Source organism: Cimex lectularius, unplaced genomic scaffold, assembly GCF_000648675.2.
Source record: "Cimex lectularius strain Harlan isolate CLEC.00 unplaced genomic scaffold, Clec_2.1 scaffold104, whole genome shotgun sequence".
NCBI classification, from domain to species: domain Eukaryota; kingdom Metazoa; phylum Arthropoda; class Insecta; order Hemiptera; family Cimicidae; genus Cimex; species Cimex lectularius.
The window spans coordinates 492,044-509,962 of NW_019392737.1; the positions used below are offsets into that span (position 1 = coordinate 492,044).

The following is a 17,919-nucleotide window of genomic DNA, read 5'->3' on the forward strand; positions in this document are numbered from 1 at the left end:
TTAACTTTAACAAAACTGAAGGTTCAGAATTCCCCAAGTCGCGAAATTGAGAACGTTCAAGCCGTTTCTCCCCGGACGTAATATGCTGGAGTTGTTCCTTCGTATGTTTGTAGATTGCAAAGGAGAAAAGGCGGTCCTTTCTATTCGTTTCTGTTGGAATCAATTCATCTTTGAAATTCCACCATCCCTATGCAATCAAACGGGGATCCACTCCAAAAAATACATAAAAGAAAAAAATTATCCTGGTGTACTTTACAAAATTGATAACTTTTAATCAAAGAGGGCAGAACGAGTAACTTTAAAATAGATCTTTTATTAACAATGTCCAAGTTATCTGTTGTTAAGAAGTACAGGTTATTTTTAAAGCATACTTTGTCTTAATTGAAAATGAAACAAAAAAAAATTATGATAATCATCACAGGATTAAACTTGAAAATAACTCAGTTTCACCGATTCTGTGAAAAATAATTATTATTATTTCAGGTCATATTGTTTAATGTGTTAAACGTGAAGAAAATGTAGAACACAATGAAAAACGTGAAAAAGAAAGCTCTTTTTGAAATTATCACCGCGAGGTACGAACATACTATATATCCTGCCTCTTTAAATCGTATTTTACAGCAAGGATCCTCGAATGGAAGATATATTTCGCAAAATGGGCCTAGTCTCCTATAGGTGAAATATTTTTACAGTGCTCATTATTGTTAGTTTTCATTAGTCAGTTTATTTCTAGCGGCAAATCGTATAATGAATATTTATTACCTTCTTGATTATCACTACTTTACGTTTGTATATTAAGTTTCTAACTGTATGAAAGGTTTTATTAAATATTAACGATATTTAGTAAATAGGGTCATTTTTGCCTAACCTGAAAAAAAACTGTGATCACGTCGTTTTTCATGACTAACCTAATTTCCTGTCTTAGTGACAAATATTTACATATATAGTATGATGAGATGACAAATTATCGAACGATAGATATATATAATCTAAGGTACAGGTAAAGTTGGCCAGGTTATAAGCAGGCCGTAGCACCCACCACTGGAGATGGCGAAACACATCTACTAACTAACCAAACCAACGACGATGACTAGGATGATTGAAAATGACCAAAGCACATTAACATATGTTCAACCTCATGAATTATTTATTACCATGTATTAATTTTCAGTAAAAATCAACTTCAGGAACATTGCTATAAGTAAAACTAGAAAAAATATGAAAATAAGTAAATAAGCATTATTCAAAATTCTTTTCAATTAATTAAGGTTTTGGCTGAGATAAAAAAGTCAGTGTCACAAGCGGGATTCGAGCCCACGACCTTCGGCTAAATAAGCCGCTGCTCTACCACTTAAGCTGTCGTGACTTTTTTTATCTCAGCCAAAACCTTAATTAATGGAAAAGAATTTATTTGGTCAAGCGGACGACGAAACCTAATAAAATGTAATAAGCAAAAATGAAATATACTTCACTAAAGCTCACCGTGGCCATTTCATTTGTCGCCGAGAATCAAATAGATTACACGACATTTGAAAAATGGCAAAAAGGAGGGAAAATTCAAAAGGTGGGGTTGAGATGGGAAGTTAAGTGTCCGAGCGGATCGAAGACACGATAGTTCAAGTAGTAAAGTAGCGGCGTTTCTAGCCGAAGATCGTGGGTTCGAATCCTGCTAGTGACACTGACTTTTTTATCTCAACCAAAACTTTAATTAATTGAAAAGAATTTATTTGGTCAAGCGGACCACGAAACTTAATAAAATTATTCAAAATATTCGAATAAATATTTATAGCCATGAGATTAAAGATTGGGTGGAGATGCCACCGAAATTTATAACTAAAATTATAATTTGGTTGTACATAATTTCTAAAGATGCCCATATAAAATTAAGAATCATGTAACAACAACCGAAAAAGAACAAAAAAGAGTAAAACATGAAGTTGTATTGCATGTTACGTGATTTAAGATTAATCATCTATTATGACGCTGAATAATGAAGCGTTAAATATATACATATCAGATTTTTGTTCTTAACTCTTGGCAAAAACAAAAAATCAAGGATAGAATTACAAAAAAAAGTCAAAACCATAGTTTAGTGCAAAAACATTCGATTCTCTGCTATTTGGACTAACAAACTGTTGATAATTGTGCTGTTGTGTGGAAGGTGACATCAGGGATTTAAGCACGGAAAGGCATTTGTTGTACCGTACTACTGGAGATAACAAAAGCCAGAATGGAGAAGACCAAACAACATAAAAATAAGTTATATTACAATTTATTTCATTTAAAAATAATTTTTCTATAATACTGCTAAATAAGGAAAAATACAATCAAAATCATATTCCTAACGATAGCTTGTTTCATGGCAAGGAAAATAATAATATTTCTGATTTCATTAAATTGTCAATCAAAAGTGTCGCACTTTTTATTTTTGAAGTTTTCAAAAAGTCGGAGGACATTGACAACTCAATCATTTTCTACGATTGGAAAGCTTCCTTGATTGTTTTGTAGAGTCAAGAACGTGCCAGTGCTAATTTTATTGGGTAAGGGAATAAAATTTTAATAATCTTGAAAGTAACCGATTTTCAGAATCAATTAACTCCATGCCACTCTATCAATCGATCAGTGAGCGAACCGAAATCAACAAAATGATCTTTTATTTTGTTTTTAACAACAGTTGTATTCCTTCTTTTCTCCTAATGTCAACAACATAAATATTTATTAATGTTTTCTGTATATTTTATTAAATTTTATTTTCAAAAGTTTTCTGTATATTTTATTAAATTTTATTTTCAAAATTCCTAATTAAGTGCAAACAGTTGAATGTAGATCTTTTGTGCTTCTAAGTTATTAATTTCTTCAATTACTTTGGTATCTTTCAAAAAGCACAAATATTTCAGAAATTTTGTCGTTTCCGACAATCTTTGCTGCTTTGGCCTGTCAGACGCGATTCACCGACGCACCTTTCTCAATGGTTGGCCAGCGTTATAAGCAGGGCTCTGCAAAAACGCATCTGACAGAACAAAACGGCGAGGATAAACCAGAAACCACCAAATTACATTGCCAAGACTTCAAAAAGAATCTCGCCAACATTCTTACTTTTTCAAAGCGGTTCAATGACTTTACGAGAAAAGATTTGAAAAGCCAAATATGGCTCAAGACTGGAATGAAATTGGCAGGATTTCTTATAGAATTGATATTCCAATATAAAAAACAAAAGCACACCAAATGTATTCAAGTGAAATAACAAAAATTACCACTTATCATACAAACGTTCTGAAATGAGATGTACGCGTTTTTATACTTTCTAGAAAGAAAGGGCTGTTCTATTTTGTATTTATTTAAAAAATACATTCTGACAAATACACTTCTAACCGTTAGACAAGATTACCTCCACTCCCCTGTATGTGAATCGTTTAACGTACCATTGCCATCGATTTCCTCCCCTCGTATAACCGATTCTCCACATCGAAGTACGTTGAGGTAATTTGAAAGTATAAATGTAATTGTGATTTGCATTTTGTAAATTACAAATTTATTCATTTCCCAATTTTGCTAGGGTATACATTGAATATTTAGAGCTATGAGGGTATTTATTTGACTCTACAAATGAAGCCATGTCATAGAATCAATCATTGTATAATATTCCATTCACGACCTAACAGAGCAATATTTATTCAGCAAACATTTCAGAATATGTTGATGTAATTCCTTATATTCATTATCGTCATCAAGCTCAAATTCACTAGAGAACGTGAGTTAAGGCCTGGTAGAAAATGAGGAGGTGACAACCAACACAGGGGATGAAATATAGTAAATTACTTAAATCAGAAAATTCTCAGAATGACTCAATTCTAAAATAACTCGACTAAACTACAATATTTGATCACAAAATATCTATTTGAAAATTGTTATAATAAACCATACACAAAGAAGTCAAAGAAAAGCTAAAATTATCACAATTATTTCTGGATAATAACCACACGAAGAAAAATTCTCCAAAATTTTATGTAAGGTCGTTTTTATGTTTAACTAATTCTCATTAAACAATATATTTTGATTCTAGAACAACAATAACTGTATTTTAAAAACAATGGGTGCAATAATGAACAAACTTGACCTATAGTTGTATTGTAGCTTATATACGAAACAGTCTACACATTTAATTTTAATTAGTGTAATAAAACTCACCTGAATTTGGTTCCTGGCCGGAGTTCGGTCTGGCTGATGGTGCGCCGTCTCTTGCTTCCACTTCCAATGCGTACGCTCCCTGCTTTTCGCGATCGAACACCACCTTCGTAAAGACCTCTCCGGATTGTTGGTTTATTTCGAAAAAGTCTTTTCCCTCGTTTCTCGGCGAGTCGACAATAAAATAATATACCTGGAAAGTAAAACGACACGAGTGTTATAACAGATATACAATAGCGACCAGTATCTGAAAATTATATAATTTAGAATTTTATATTTGTCCTGGATAACTTATTCTCGCATAGTATCCGGCGATATTCAAATCAAAGAAATTATGATTTCTACCTACTAATTGACTTAGAAATGTCGCAAGCCATCTGACTGAAACACACCTAGAATAAGCGGACCATGAAAATCTACGCGACAGCATGGCTAGCTTTTTATTTTTTTCTTGTATGAGAAAAGGCACAAAAATACACGGCAGAAAAGGAAGCAAAATGTCAATATGAATCTAACCAAAAGATACAACGTGAATTGGCAGACTAGAATGATCACAGATCAAACTGCAAACAAATAAAAATAAGTTTATACAGAACTCAGTTCCTTCCTTTTTATTTTATGTATTATTGTTTTGCAGTATTCAGATATGATTGCTTTCTACGATTCGATCTTTGTTTTTTAAATTAAACTCTTTTCCATCAGGAAATAAGAGGAAAGAGGTATTACTTAATAAATGGGATTGAAATGAGAATTTTATGATAGCCTAAGATAGAAGGTTTGGATGTTAGAGCGTGAAATGACCTTAGCCTTAAAACGCCCTTAAAAATTAATAATAATAATAATAATAATAATAACAAGGTTTAAAAAAAGATAAATTTTCAATTTTTGAATTTGAATTTATGAACATACCTGTTCTTATAATTACATCGAAATTATCGCTATTCTCAAGTAAAATTTCTTAATATATAGCATTTTTTTCAAGTCAAACGAAACTTTTTTTTTCTATCAAATGAAACCTTTTTCCAAGCAAATGAAACCTTTTTTTCAACCAAATGAAACTTTTTTTCAATCAAATGAAACCTTTTTCCAAGCAAATGAAACCTTTTTTCAAGCAAATGAAACGTTACTTCAAGAAAATGAAATCCAAACATTAGGGTGTTTTATAAAAAGGCACAAGTAATTCAAATGTTAGTAATTTATGCATACATTTTTATTGCCTCAAAAATGTATTTAAAGTTTTGTAATTCAAATTCAACAAATTCAATATAGGAATATATATATATGTATTAATGCAGAGGTCTTCCTGCGGCAGCTGCCGGTAGTTTTAACATAAGTCTAAAACGTAATTGGTACAGTCAGTACTTGTAATTGTGTTGACACTGCCGTTGATGATCTCTGGAAGATAATTGTTGATGTTGGTAGAATCGCTTAACATCCTTCTCGCACTTGTTTTTAATTTTGAAAAGGCGTGTTCAGCTGGGTTCAGCATCGGTGAGTTATTAATAATAAATAATAAATTAATAATAATAAATTTTACGAAATGAAAGGGTTACCAATGGGGTCTCCATTATCCCCACTTTGTGCCGAAATATTCATGGATAATTTCGAAAAAAACCTTTTCAAATTAATTAAATCTGCTCATTTTTGGAAACTCTATGTAGACGATATTTTATGCATATTGTCGGTATTGTCGGTATTGAGATATTATGCGTTTGCCCTCTACTGTTTTTTAGAGGATCTCAAAGAATTCCTCCAGCTAATTAATTCTCAACACCGTAATATAAATTTTACATTAGAAATTAACAAGGATGGAATTATAATAGTTATTTGTGTTATAATTCCCGCTTTTCGCACGTTTAAATTGAGCGCCATTAAAAAACCAGCTTCTCATTGGAAAGTCGCGTTGGCGGGGGTATCAGCGGGTTCTCTTTTGCAATTCATGTCGAGAGACGTGTTTGTAGAAACCATTCAACCTGATGATGAGCTAAAGGGCTCGAAATCCGGATTGTTGTGAAACAACTTACTGTGAGTAGGAACCATCTTTTTAAAAAAGATTGAACTCCACACCCATTCCATCATTCATAATTTCTTTCACAGAAAGTTGTTGCTCGCTCAAAAACAATTTTCTATCCCACTTAATTAAACTTCGACGGGGTGGATGTAGAAAAGTTTGATGAATACGGATCTTCACAAGAAACATTCTTGTACCTAAGCCTTATGATTTTTTTTGGGGCCTTTTTTTCTGACTGGGGCTTCCGACATCTAGGTCATTTCAGCCCCCAACTAAGTCTATATTCTATTTTCACTTTCAAACACTACATTCATACAAATAAATACATTCATACACATCCATACAATACACTCATTCCGTTTGGTCGGTGGAGTACTTGATAATCCTCCACCGACCTATACTCAAACTAATCTAGATTGGGGTGATTCAATTATTGTAATATTCACTTTCAAACACTATACACTCGTATTCAATCATCATAAAAATTATTGTTAGTACTATAATGACATTTATTTATTCCTCTACATAATTATTATCATTAGGTTTTAGGTTTCGTTTGCTTGAAAAATGGTTTCATTTGATTGAAAAAAGTTTTATTTGATTGAAAAAAGTTTCATTTGGTTGAAATAAAGTTTCATTTGACTGAAAAATGCTATATAACGAAATAATATTGAAAATAAAATAAATTAGTGCTGCGATTCTCTACAATGTATCTTCATTTATTTCATATTTGCTGTTATTATGGATGTAAATTTATAAATATTTTTGTAAATTTATTCAATTAGTCGTTAAATGTTTGTATATAGAAAAACTTCGAATGTCATTTAGACTTTTCTTTAGTTTTGTCTGAAAAACAGTAAGCCTCGTAGAAAGCACTCGCAATAATAAAAAGCACTTTCTTATCGCACATGTGGATCCTTACCTTAAAAGCATCAGAGATGCTGCTAAATAATGAAATATCGTTACAAATTTATAAACAATACCCCACTACAGCTGTCATTCTGAAATATACAATGTTTGGTCTCATACGGGCTACCTTTACCACGGAAACATGGGTAAAAATAAATCGTTCCATTATTTCAGTTGTCTTGCTCGTATTTCTTATACATACCAGCTTATACATGTTCATCAAATAAAACATGAATAAAAGTGTTTACAAACAGAGATCATGCAGTTGATTATCATTTACGCTTCCATGCCCGAATATCTTTCGTATCTTCCTCAATTATATTATTTTATTTGTTTATTTTTATGTCTACATTTCAGCAGGTTTGATTTACAAGAACACGAAAAATTAAACAGCGCACAAGAATTTTTGTTTTTGCAGGAAGCAAAAAATTAAAAATTAATCTATTTTTAAACCATGTTATTATTATTAATATTATTAAGCCAGTACACGGCCCCTAAGACTAGCCAGGTAGGAAATCCCGGCACTCTAATAAACAGGATCGTAATCTCTTTTCCTAACAACGGACTGTCCCCGATCTGTGCCCTTCGCACGAACTTGCTATGACGTATAGGCGTTGAGGACGCGATGATTATGCTGGAAAGTCCCTCGAATGCGTGAGTAGTGGCGATTGGATGGGAGCGGGTAGTGAATCGGTTGCTGCTATTCGAGTGTGCTTTGCACGCAGGTGTAGGCTGAGCTCGTTTGGCGGATTTTACCGCCCCACTCTAGTGGGTGGTTATCAATTCCACTTTAAACAAAACCGCGGCCGGAGCGGATCCGGTAGTTTCTACGCTTGGGAAGCCCCAATACTCTAGGAGATAGAGTGGCCTTCTCTATCTAGGGAGTGCGCGGGAAACCAGGCTGAAGTATTTCGGACTAGGTAGCCCTTTGCGCGCGGCATACGGTCCGATGCTGAATGCATGCCAGACCACTCGGAATGGGCAAGCGGGGAGCGAGGGCTGCCTTGGCCCCTCGAGGCCGGGACAGCCTCTACACCAATGCTGCGGCTGTAACACTCATCTGTCGTATGCGGAGGTGCGTCAGCTCTCATTTTGAGAATCAAAACGTCCGATAAGGCCGGAAAGACTAGGTGCGTCCTTGTCCTTGTAAGGACGACCGAGTAGCATGGGGGAACCTAATGTCCTCGATGGCTGCGGATAAAAACTTAGCTCTTCTACACTATGGGCCAAAACAAGCCAATGCATTGGGCACTATGCCACGCTGACCATGGACTTAGCTCCACACACAGCTATTACATGAGCTAATACATAGGCCAACAAGATTGGGCCAATATGGCCTCAGTGGCCATAGTAGCTTAGTTTTCCTGTGCCGTGATGGATGCCTAGGTGAAGTAAATCGCTGCTGCTTTGTGTTTGGCTAAGGTATATAATTGCTATTTACATGTAATTGACAGAAACCTGGCTGGAAACAACAAACAATGGTCGACCACGTTGGCACAATTTGGGGACCCGACACCAATTTACTGCGCATATTTTTCGCGCAAATTGGCCTCCTTTGATTCGTTTAGTCAAACCGCTCCCAAAGTCAATGTTCCCCAACATCATTTCCAACCTTCGCCAATATGGGCCACTGCAGGTCAACTCCCCTCTACACAGTGGCCCAACCCCCATTATGAAAATAATGCCAGAAAAGGAAAAATTTAAGTCAAAATAAATTGTAAGATTTCCTCTTGAGGTTTGTGATATGAATGAATTTGTAGTACGGTCCTTTTCTATTATTTTGGCCTGCCTTTCAGTTATGGAATAGGAAAACCCAATACGCAACTAACAGGAAAGGTGTGAGAAAACTATAAGTCAAGATAATTGACACGAGTACTTGAAAACCTGGCCTGCAGTAGTCAGTTGAAGAATTGAATAACGTCAATAGTTCAGCGTACAATCCACGACGATGGCAAAACGCAAACGGAATCCTTGAAATACGTTTATAACTCTACATTGAACATCAGAACTTCTTAAAATGCCCGTCCAGGTGTTTTAATTCACTGTTCATTATAAGTAGAAAAGGTTAGTGGAAAAGTTTCAAACTTGGAACAATAGAATTTGGTCAAAGAAAGGGCCGGATTTCAAGTTAATGGGCCGAGCAAAGATACACAGAACGAAGCCGGTTCAACTTCCAACCCTTCGCGAGTGATTAACGAGGAACCTCTCATCTTTTTCCCTTTCAAAGCAAACCAACACGTGTAAAGGGTTGTTCATCGCGTAAAACCGCTGGGACTGTAATGATTACCAGCAAAACTCTTTGTTAAGTGGCCAACTAAGTTTCGTCAGCGATTTTCCTCTTTTAGAAAGGAAGTAACCCAAGTTTCGTATCCCTTAATTAAATGTTTATGCCCGAAAAATTTCACAACGAATCCGGTCTAATCTTCTTAGCGGTTCACACCCCACTCTCACGGGGAAAAGTAAAATACACATTTTTAACGAATTTGAGTCAAAACAAGCATAAAATGTCATGTTCTATTTCGTTTAGTCCCAAAATAATAGCCGTAAGAAAAAATTATAAAAACAAAGGGTTGCATGTTCAATTTTGTTCAATTATTCCGCCCTAACAAAGCGGACATCAATAGTTAAAAGGACCTTTGACCACCACTTTAAAGGTCCTTTGTCCTTGAGAAAAGCGCTATCAAAAGTGGCCTGCTTTGCTCGTGCGGTTGGAAGGTCCGTGTGAACTGACGACTAATTAACAACAGGTGTGGCTTTCTCTTGTCACTATCCACAGCACCTTATCCAGCACTTTGTTTTAAATGAAAACCAACAGTTAAATAATGGACTACGTGAAAAGTTCAATAAATACTATAAATCATTACGTGACTAAAAAACGGAACAGGTACGAAGTAACTACAAAACAAACACTGGTTTGACTACTAACGTTAAAGAATACACATTTATATGAAATGAATTTCCAACTTGCATGCATTACGAAAATAATGCAGTTATCTAAGTAATGAAACATTCAGAGTTGTCAAAAATAACGCTGTCTCACAACCTTTCACAATTAAAGCTGAGCTCAACGGTTTAGGCATTGACACGGCGCTCATCACTGTAAGATAAAGGTCCCTGGTTCGAATCCAGCGGCCCTGCATTCGAACCCGACATACAAATGGGCTTTTTTTTTCAAAAACACCGGCACCCTGAGGGTTTATATGACCTCTGCTGTTGCGAACCGTCGTAAAAAAAGGTTCAGTCTTAGGGCCAATTATTTTTAACATTTGTATTAATTGTGGTGTTCGTACGGTGGTGATGGGAATTGGTCAATGGTTGTTTTGGAAAGAAAACGACTTCGAATCTTTGCCGACGTTTCGTTTTAATTCAAATCTTTATCAAGGCATCCTGTACACATACCATAACATAACACTAGAGATCAAGTGGTAAGTTCAGCTTTTTTGCATTCTTGTATATAATATATATGTAATTCTGTAATAATAAATAATAATGTAATAATATACTATATATGTACAGGATGCCTTGATAAAGATTTGAATTAAATCGAAATGTCAGCAAAGATTCGAAGTCGTTTTCTTTCCAAAACAACCATTGACCGATATTCCCATCACCACTGACACAAACACCACAATTATATTCAATAGTCATCACAAGTTACATTTTTATTAATTTCAATTAATCCAGCATAATTCCTATTATGGTCTATTGAGATAAAAGTAAATGGATTTTTATTAATGCACAGCCTAAACTTTTCTGCAAAATTGCGATGTACGCTGAAACCTTAGATTTATATTGCTCATCATGGAGGGTTGCTAACCGCAATCTCCACAAGATTACAAAATTCTGTCTTAGATAGAAGCTCAGGCTTAATACATATTTTTACTATATGAAACCCTCTCTTTAGAAATAAATTAGAAGAATGACTCAGTAATCACCTCGAACTTCAGAGTAAACAACTGCAAGCTTATTGAAAAACGGAAGCGTGCCATAAAAAGTTTTGTTTCCACTTTTCCATAGCAAATCAGGTTTGAGCCTCAAAATTAATATTATAAACAAAATTTTTGTAAAAGCTTTTATATGCCTGCCAGGCCTGGTGTAAGTAATACGAACATTCAAAGCATACAGACAATACAAAACTATTTCTTGAGGCTCATAATGTTAACAATATTGCAGCACTCCAATAAATAATTGAGTCAACACTCCCACAGACGATGAAGATCCAAACTGACTCTTCAAAACAAACGACTCATTTGTACTAGTATTTTGAGACCCACTTGGACATAAGGCATTGCCCATTGGGGTTCAACAAAACGTTCATGAGAGTTTCCTCGGTAGCATTGGTTCCTCCTCACAGCTACATTACATGCTTGTGGTATTTTACTTGTTACTTGTGGTATGTTAATACATACATATTTATCTGCACTTATTATATTTATATTTATATATTTGTATTTTTAATTATATTTTTCACGTTTATTTTGTGTTTTAAAATGTTATCAAATTTACTTGAGCGGAGTAATTGACAATTCTAAACCAATAAATCAATTAATTTTAAACAACTTCAATAAAGAAATTGATAAAACTGATACGGAAATATAAAACAAATAACAAGTCAAAAGACAAAATGTTATACTGCCATAACACAATTAGTCATATAAACATTTATACGAATGTTATAAACACTATTTATGGCTCCTATACATTTTTAAACTTTTTTTTTATTTTAGCATTATACTTAACCATCATGTATAACTGGCATGGCTAAAACTATCTCTGCCATCACAGAAACCTCTCAAATTTTGAAAAACCATTTAGGATAATTATTAAAAAGAGAGCAAAATGATAAGTAGAACAACCTGGAGCTCTTGTATGGTACAACAGAGGAGAAGTGGTATGGGTATGGGCATAAAGGTGCCTAATTACGAGCTCGCATAGCCCTTGGCTCCACCACACCACCTTTCAAGTCAAATTACTAGCTTTGAAACAACACATGAAATAAATAACAATCAATCAAACAACAATCAAAGAATTATTATTGCTGCACCCTTGAGATATTCATTATTTATTGCTTTTTTTTTAATTTTTTATTTATTAATACAGGTAGTAATAAATAAAAAAATTTAAAAAAATAATGATAACTAATTCTTTCAAACAACCAGGCAAATCTAAAGGTTCTCCAGGGCCACAAGATCAATTCAAAGTTAGTTTGGAACTGTTTAAATACCCCAAAAATACTTGGATCTTCAAACTGAATAACGCTAAAGTGGGTCCCGGTCATGTGGGAATTTGAGGTAATGAGGTAGCAGATATACTTGTTAAAACATAAAATAAAATAAATAAATAAAATAGCATCAGAACAATGCCTAGGCCCAAACCCACTAACAGATACTGGAAATGTATGCTATGCATGAGGCTAGCAAAACGATTACTTGCAAAATCAACCCAATGAAAAAAGAGGAAATCCTAAATCTCAAACAAGTATATTTACTGGACATGCTTCAGTAAAATACCATTTGTAAAAAAAATGAGACAATCAACAGATGACCATTGTCAATTGTGACTAGATGTGACAAATACGACAGAAGTACCTACACATAGAATAGCTAAGAAAAGGCCACAGTAGATGCTATTCTTGGGCAATGTTGTCATAGATACCATAATTTTGTAAAACAAAAATATTTGTTAATCATTTCCAACCTGGTTGTTAGGAAATGTTCCATCTTTGTCCATTGCATTCACTTGGGTGACTTTAGTGCCGATTGGTTCACCTTCTAGTACTGTCTCTTGTTCTCGCTCAGTAAATAGAGGAATTTCATCATTAACATCCTCGAGCATGATGAAAACCGTAGCTTCTGATGCCAGTTGTTGGGCACCATTGTTCTGCAATTATTTGTAACGTTAATATATCATTGTACATGTTGCATGCATATCAGTACACAAACCTCCACTCGGATCGTGAGGTTGTATTCTTTAATCGTTTCATAATCTAATGGATGGTTGACTTTAATGTCTGCCCAAGTAAAACCATTGTCATTGCGCTGCTGTAGGTAAAATGTGTGGAATTTATTTGTCTGAGCAGTCGAACCTGGCATGAGTCTGTAGTACACTGTAGGGTTATTCTCAATTCCCGAGCTAAACCCCCACCCAAATAAAAAAGCATGAGTACATGACCAAAATTAATATTAAAATTTACTATAAAATTATATTATCACTTTATCACAAATAACTAAATTATGACATTAACTCAAACATTATTTCAACATAGTTTTAACTATTAAAAATATGTTAAAATATTATGTGTCATAATTTAGATATTATATTCAATGAATCAATAAAGAATTTAAAAAATTGTCTATAGACAGTTATAGCTAAGCAATCATGCAATGTCACAAAACGTTTCTATGAAACTTTTAAAAAAGTTAACTTTTACACAAATAAAATTTTGAATTTTCTATACTATTTCTAACAGAATTTCTTCAATTTATCATTGTTCATTTGTAAAATTACCAAACAAATAAATCTCTTTTCATTAGTACTTTTCATGCATCTAAAGAAATTAATTTATTTTTCCAACAAAATATAATTTAAAAGTATCACAATGTATCATTACTTCTCTACATCGATTAAATTACATGCCACATTAAAACGAAAATAAAATCAAAATTAAATTTTATAATGTCCTTGAATGTATCAAAAATAAAAATTATTTGAAAAAAATACACCTTTTTAGTCACCTCATTAAATTTCCCCCAGCTAAAGAAATAAATTATTTCTGTAAAAATAAAAATTAGAACGAACAGCACGATAAAAATTGGAGACATGACTTTTTGAATTAATTATTTACAAATTTGTACAACACACCCAATGTGACCCAGTAAGGTGCAATTTGTGCCTCCATCACCAACATATTATTCTCCAATTGATATGATTGACTCGCAGAGAACTTTTTGGACTTGTAGGAAGCGTGAGAGTTTGCAGTTGTGGGCATCAGGTTGGTTAGGAACAGTGAAATTGCAGGCAAAGAAAATTTTGTTTTGTTTCATTGTTGTCTCTAATAAAACCATTACAGGAAAACGATGAACCACACTGTTCGTGCGAATTGCCAAAGGATGTACAACCACAAATTTGCGTGTCTATTAGTAGTTTTTATCAACAATTTTTTATTTGTTTAGCAGGAGTTATGAAAAATCTTGTCTAGAGATCATGCCTAAAAAAATTAACAAAACAAAAAATCCTGCGCAGTTAATAAAATAAAAAAGATTTTAACTAAAATTTAATTATCTCACTGAACCAAATAGGTATGTGAAAAGGTGTTGAAGTGTGCACCTAGGTGCCCAGTACCATTTTTGTGCAAAATTATGAAGTTGTATTTATCAACTTTATATTAAAAATAATGATTTATTACGATGAAAATTGTTAAAAAATCATAGCGCAGTTTAGGCAGATCACCCAGACTATGTTTCAAAAAAGTGTACACAGTGGAGGATACACAGAAAAAATTATATGAAAATAAAATATTGCAATACAGCGTGCAAAACTAAAATAATAATTTTCTTAAAAAATCAATTGAAAAATTTACACGTGCACACAAAAATTACATTCAAAAAAAGGCAAAAACAAAAATTTCCCCTTATCCATGGGAGGGAGGGAGGAAAAAATCGTTTTGTTGTTGTACGACACCTGGCTTTAACAGACACGACTTTTGCTCCGACGTTCATGTTCTCTTTAATGTAGATAGGCCCGTAGACAACGTGGTCCCAGACAGGTGGGTTGTTGGCTCGATCAACGACATCAATCTGCACTTCTACCGATCTCGAGAGTGAAGGGAAGCCCTTGTCCTGTGCCTTAGCTTCCAGTTTGTACGTCTCACGCTGGAGAGAACAGACAAGAAGTGGGGCCGGATAGGTAAGTGTGCCCACCAGAAAATAATCTGGTGGTGAAGAGAAACAGACCAGATAGATTTAAAGTAGGGACGGTATTGAAAGGATGAATTTCTGGAGAGATTTCAGGTCATTTTGAGGTGGTTCAAATATATGGCTATTAGGAATAAAATAAAATAAAAATGATTCGTTACATTACTATAACTATAATGGTCATGATAATCCCACTGGGGAAGATCCTTGACTTGATGGTACTAAACTCCGAAATGCATTTCAAGAGGAGGGGGCATGAAGTTTTAAAAAATATCTATTTTCCTATAAAAAATGTAGGTCTAATTAAATCCCAAACCTCATTTTCAAGGAAAATTTGTTTTCATTAAGATTCTAACAATATTAAATTAAATTAAATATTACTATTAAACAGTTTTCAAAATAAATATTCTGTTATCAGGGTTTAATACTTTGAAAAAAGTCTTACCATTATGTGGAAAGCCATTCCTCAACTTTGAAAAACTGTAACAACTAAATCATGCACTATTAAAGTTAATCTTTCAATTAAACCTAAATAGGATGCTCTTGTAAACTAATTGGTACAATGGTGATTTTGTTAAATATATTGACATGCTAATATCAATGAGAAAACATCTAAACAAAATTTATTTTGTAGGAGACTTCTTTTACAATGAAAGAAACCTTGTGGTCCAGGATCACACTATCATATATAAACCATATTGGGTAACGTACGTTTAATTCTCCAGTAATATTTTCCTAATACGATTATTGTTTTAATAAACTTTTAAAACCTATAAAGCTGAAAATTGTCTTTCACTTCAAACCCTCCAAAAATCAAACATAAACAAAAAATTATAGTCTAAATATTTGCTCATCAAAATGCAAGGTGTCTGGGATCTTCTTTCAGTCAATCGGGTGCACTCAGGCACGAAGTCCTTTCCATAATTTTAACCATTTCAACACGAAACCACATCAAAATGTTTCATTAATCCCTCCAGTTTAGGATTTCAGTTAGGAGGGAGTAGAGGAATCGTTCAACAGATATAGTTCTTTGCCCTGTGGTCGTAGTTTTATTTGGGTGGTCGAGCTGTTTTTTTATATTTCTTTTTCTTTCTTTTTTTTGAATTTTTTTTAACTTTTTGCTATGGTTTGTATTGTTGTTTTTTTATTTTGGATACAAACCTTGCTTTGACCTCTGCGACTAATGATCCGACAGTGACATTCTCCTTAATGCGTATCGGGCCATATATTGATTTGTCCCAGAGAGGTGGCTTATTGTTTCTATCTACTACATCCAACTCGACGTCAACATCCGCGTATGTCGGAGGGTCCCCTTTGTCAGATGCCTTCACCCTCAGACGATATCTCTCACGCTACAAAAGACACAATATTTCTTTTTTCTCCAACCGAAAAACAAAAAGAAGAAATAAAAAGAAAAACTGAAATAAAACTCACCACTCCATATTTTGACAAAATAATTTTAACAATCATAAATCCTATTAAAATTTTTTACAAAACAAGGTCCCCAAATAAAAAATAAATGATTTGACAAAATCCCATTAAATATAAATAAAATAACTTATAGCATAGCTCATTTCATAATTCATCAATGAATATTTCCAGTATATAAAGGACTACAATAAATTAAACATGTTAAATTATTTACAAATCATTTTAAATGTAATTGATAATGTATAAAAGTTTTATTTTACGATAGATTTATAGAAATGAAAGAATAATAAACATGTAGTATATAGTTTTGAATAATTACAGCCAAATATTTTGATTAGAGTAGTGCATAGTTCCCTAAAGAAAGCATGTTTTCATTATTTAAAAAAAGTAATATATCTGTACTTTGCAGGATAGCCTAAGAGTCCATACAAATAACATCAGGAGTTTAGACATGGTTATAGCATGCCCATATTTGTTTATAAAATACGACATAGTAACAATTAGTTACAACATTTATTAACAAAACAAAGTTTAAGGTATTGTCTATTGTGCCAACTATAGTGTTAGGGTAAGGAGTCTTAAAGCTACCCTAAATAAATATGTTCAATTTTTTAATGATTTCTTTTAAAATGCTGATTTAAACATTGGGTTTTTCCTCCCAAATCAAAAGGATTATTTGTCCATGTATTTATAAACTTATGTTTTATGGTTAATTAAACTTACATATGAATAAAAAAATATCACAAATTGGTGAAGTAAGGAACAAAATTTTGTATCAATAGCAATACTCTAGACCAAACTAATTTGGAATTGTAAAATGATAATGACTAATATTTTGTTTACAATTAAACCACTAACTTTCCAATTATTGCAATAAAGAAAACAAATTTAATCACAAATTAAAACAACAAAAAATTAATAAAAATAATCTACACAAATAGTTTACAACGAGGGCAATTTTTCAATTCCTGATGGACTTTGAAAGGTTTAAATAAAGACATTAAAAAGGCCCATTAAACATAATGAGCTATGCTATGAATTTTGGCAGTATTGTCATAATAAAGGAGAAAAATATTAAGGGTTATTGCTACATTAATTTAAGCTGTTAGTGTTAAGCTGGTCAGATTTCTTTTTTGGTTTGGTTCTTTTGGCTACAACCAAAACAAATACATGGAATTAATTTCTTTTTACTTACAGGCAGGCATCCCTTTACAGCGATGAGATATTCAGCAATCAAACAGAAATTGTGCAATTAAATAAACTTAACAATATTAAAATAATTAAAATAAAAACCAGAAGTGAAAGGAAAAAATTTTTTAACAAAAAAAAGGGAAAACTGTGATAATAGTTTGAAAATAATAACAACTAAAATCACAGGATGAGGGATAAAAATAAAAGCAAGCAAAGATCCATGCAGTAAATTAAAATGCATCGGCCATAAATAAAATTAAAATGAAATCAAGAAGGTGG

The 17,919-nt window shown here is 33.2% G+C and overlaps 1 protein-coding gene across 9 annotated transcripts in view; it reads right to left on the reverse strand.

Moving 5' to 3' along the window:
* The window catches only part of LOC106665649 (neural-cadherin), a 538,139-nt gene that overhangs the window by 349,696 nt on the left and 170,524 nt on the right, over positions 1–17,919 (reverse strand). For 5 of the 9 annotated variants that reach the window (XM_014392225.2, XM_014392223.2, XM_014392221.2 and 2 more), the window contains 4 exons: positions 14,786–14,976; positions 13,048–13,237; positions 12,803–12,985; positions 4,189–4,378 (listed from right to left, as the gene is read on the reverse strand). In XM_014392225.2, the coding sequence (XP_014247711.1) occupies positions 4,189–4,378; positions 12,803–12,985; positions 13,048–13,237; positions 14,786–14,976 (754 nt within the window). Of the gene's footprint in view, positions 1–4,188; positions 4,379–12,802; positions 12,986–13,047; positions 13,238–14,785; positions 14,977–16,175; positions 16,371–17,919 lie in introns of all 9 variants that reach the window. The other 4 variants (XM_024226989.1, XM_014392228.2, XM_024226991.1 and 1 more) reach the window with 3 other exon arrangements.